The 2779-nt window shown below is 47.1% G+C and overlaps 1 protein-coding gene across 1 annotated transcript; it reads left to right on the top strand.

Annotated features, from left to right (window-relative positions):
* The first annotated feature begins 231 nt into the window (after window positions 1-231).
* On the top strand, window positions 232-1840 carry LOC102940092 (40S ribosomal protein S29). Its single transcript, XM_043522606.1, has 2 exons — window positions 232-310; window positions 1483-1840. The coding sequence occupies exons 1-2, from the start codon at window positions 232-234 to the stop codon at window positions 1701-1703; spliced, it is 300 nt and encodes a 99-aa protein (XP_043378541.1). The 3' UTR covers window positions 1704-1840.
* Window positions 1841-2779: the final 939 nt, after the last annotated feature.

The raw sequence follows: 2779 nt of genomic DNA, 5'->3' as shown, positions 1-2779 counted from the left end.
ACCCCTAGATATTGAACCTGGCCCTTGTCGCTGCCAACTCCACAGGCAGAAGAGTTACAGTAGCATCCCTGCTTCTAGATCTGAGAGTGTTCCCATACCAAATCTGTGGAATCACTCACAAAGTAAAGCATAGTTTATCAGGAGTGATGGGGCTCTGACTTTTTACCAGCCAACAAAATCCACATAAAGAGGCAACCATTTTAAGCAGACATAGCAGTGTGTCGAGTCAATATGGATGCATTAATCAGAATGAAGCAAGAGAACTTGTTTGTAATGAGAGTGCAAACACAGCCATCACTTACCAGCACTGGTAAACACATAATTACTGCATGGTGCAATGTTTTGTGATAATTAAATGTGTTTCTTCCATGAGATGATTAATTTATTTTCTAATTAACTGTGTTATGTGTTTGCAGTTTGTTATTCATGGACAATTAGCAACTTTCCCTGACTTTGTTTATTTAATTAATCTTGTTTGCATCTGTGTTACACTCTTGTTTCAGTGGAGACGAAACATGATACATAGTGTTCCTACTCTCACATGAACTAGATGTAACTTCCTCAAGAGGTCCTGGCAGGTTCAGTGGCTTCTGGAAAAGCCAGTTCTGTGCACAAAAATGCACTGCAGCTGATTTCCTTCATCCCTCATCAGCTGAATGGTCTGTTGCTGGAGTTTAGTAATGGGCAAACTGGTATGGACAAAAAAAGAGCCATCCTGAACCTTCCGGCCCAGGACTAGTTCAAGTAAATCTGGAGCTTGCTGTGAGTTCATTTAATTACCAGTCCTGCGCCCACACACCCAGCGTTTCCTTCTCAAGTCCCCAGACAACCAACCTGAGCATTTAATTCGCTCTTCTTCCCTCATCCCTCAGTCTTTCATTTCCTGCCTCCTCTCCTTTAGAAACCTTCCCCTCCCTCTCTGTCCTGCAGGGCTTCCTGTGCACCAGCTGGGACAGGACAGAGAATCTGCCCCTAAATATTGTTTGTGTCCCCATGCTCCTTCTGGAATAACATGCTTGGCCTTCGAGCTGGACAGGTTGGAAATGGCTGTCTTAGAGCTTCACACTGGGCTCCTAGCACAGGGGTGCTCCAAAGTGGGTGGGCACTTTTAAAAAATCCAGAGTTCAGTATCTGTTCCCCCTTTGCTGAAGGGTCTCTTTGGTTTCCCCAAACTTGCCTGAATTGCTCAAACAGCTGAAGGGAAAAGTGACATTGGCATTTGTCTGGAAGAAAGGCCCATTTCCTGTCAATCACAGCTGAACATTTAGTTCCTTTCCCATTAACTAATCATCTGTGGGTTAGCCACACATGCAGAACTTCTAAACGGCATCAGAACACTTTCCCAGTCACGATTACAAAATTGGGCTCTGTGATTAATTCTGCTCCTTGACAGACTTTTTGCTGTGTGTGGAATAAAGCAAACCAGTCCTGGGCTAATGCTTAGTCATGGCTAAGCTCGATCATAGCTGTCTCCTGTTCCAGGCTTCCTGCTGGGTCTCCAGATTCCTTGGGCGCGGTGTGAGCAGCGGGCAAGATGGGTCCAGCAGCTCTACTGGAGCGACCCTAGGAAGTTCGGAAAGGGCTCCCGCTCGTGCCACGTGTGCTCAAACCGCCACGGCCCGATCCGCAAGTACGGGCTGAACATGTGCTGGCAGTGCTTCCGCCAGTATGCCAAAGACATCGGCTTCGTCAAGTTGGACTAAACACTTCTCAAGAAGATGAGCTGTCACAAGGAGACTACTGGACATAATTCTCTGCCTAATTTGGATAACTGGGCATGCTAAATTTACCAAGTCTTTGCCATGCTATTTTGTGTATAAAATAAAATAGCCGAACAGTCCAAAAAATAAATAAATAAAAAAGCTTCCAGCTGCTGTTCTTATCCTTGAAAAAGCCTCCTTGGAATACACTTGACTCACACAAGTGGCCTCAGGTGCCAGGGAATTCTCTGTCTGTGTGCTTTCCACAGAACAAATGGTCAGAACAATAGTCAGTAATTGTCCCCAAAACCTAAAGCCAGTGCTGCCCAAACCCACACAGCTGAAAACAAGTAACCATTCCTCCTTCTTTATTATGTATTATGCACCATATCCAATGTTGCACTAGCACCCTTAGCCCTGTGTCAGCAAGGAAACTGGGGAAGGAGACCTTTGTTCAATTCCCTGCTTCACCACAGGGCAAGTCACTTAGGCTCCTAACTCCCATTAAAATGGATTTCAATGGGAGTTAGGAATCTCAGTCCCTTTGAAAGTGTGGGCCTTAATTTTTCTGTGCCTTTCTGTACAATGGGGATAATAGCACTGCCTTGACACACACACATCAGTGATGGGAGGAGGAATCCATTAGAGACTGTGAGGTGTTCAGTAGCCTGTGATAGGATGTTCACTCCACACAGGAGTGGAAGGGGTTAATGGAGGCCTTGTAGGCCTATCACAATCCACCCTGGAAAGAGCAGTGGAGGTGAGTCCTCCTAGCAGCCTAGGGAGGCTTCATAGGAAGCAGCCAGTTGGGGAGAGGCTGAATGGAGCAGCCAGTCAGGGCCCAGTGGGCTAGTACAAAAGGAGCTGCAGGGCAGAGCAGGGGCAGTTCCTGTGGGGAGCCCAAGGAGTGAGGACTGTTCTTAGCAGGCTGCAGTAAGGGTAGCATCTTGGACAGAGCAGTTGCTGGCTGGGACCAGGAGAGCAAGAGGGAGCTCCTGGCTAGTTGCTGGGACTTGCTGGCTGAAAGCCCTGAGATAATGACGAAGAAGGTGCTGGGGCCATGAGGAAATGGCCCTGGG

This window comes from Chelonia mydas, chromosome 9 (assembly GCF_015237465.2).
Source record: "Chelonia mydas isolate rCheMyd1 chromosome 9, rCheMyd1.pri.v2, whole genome shotgun sequence".
Taxonomy (NCBI): domain Eukaryota; kingdom Metazoa; phylum Chordata; order Testudines; family Cheloniidae; genus Chelonia; species Chelonia mydas.
This window is presented reverse-complemented; position numbering and strand designations above follow the sequence as displayed.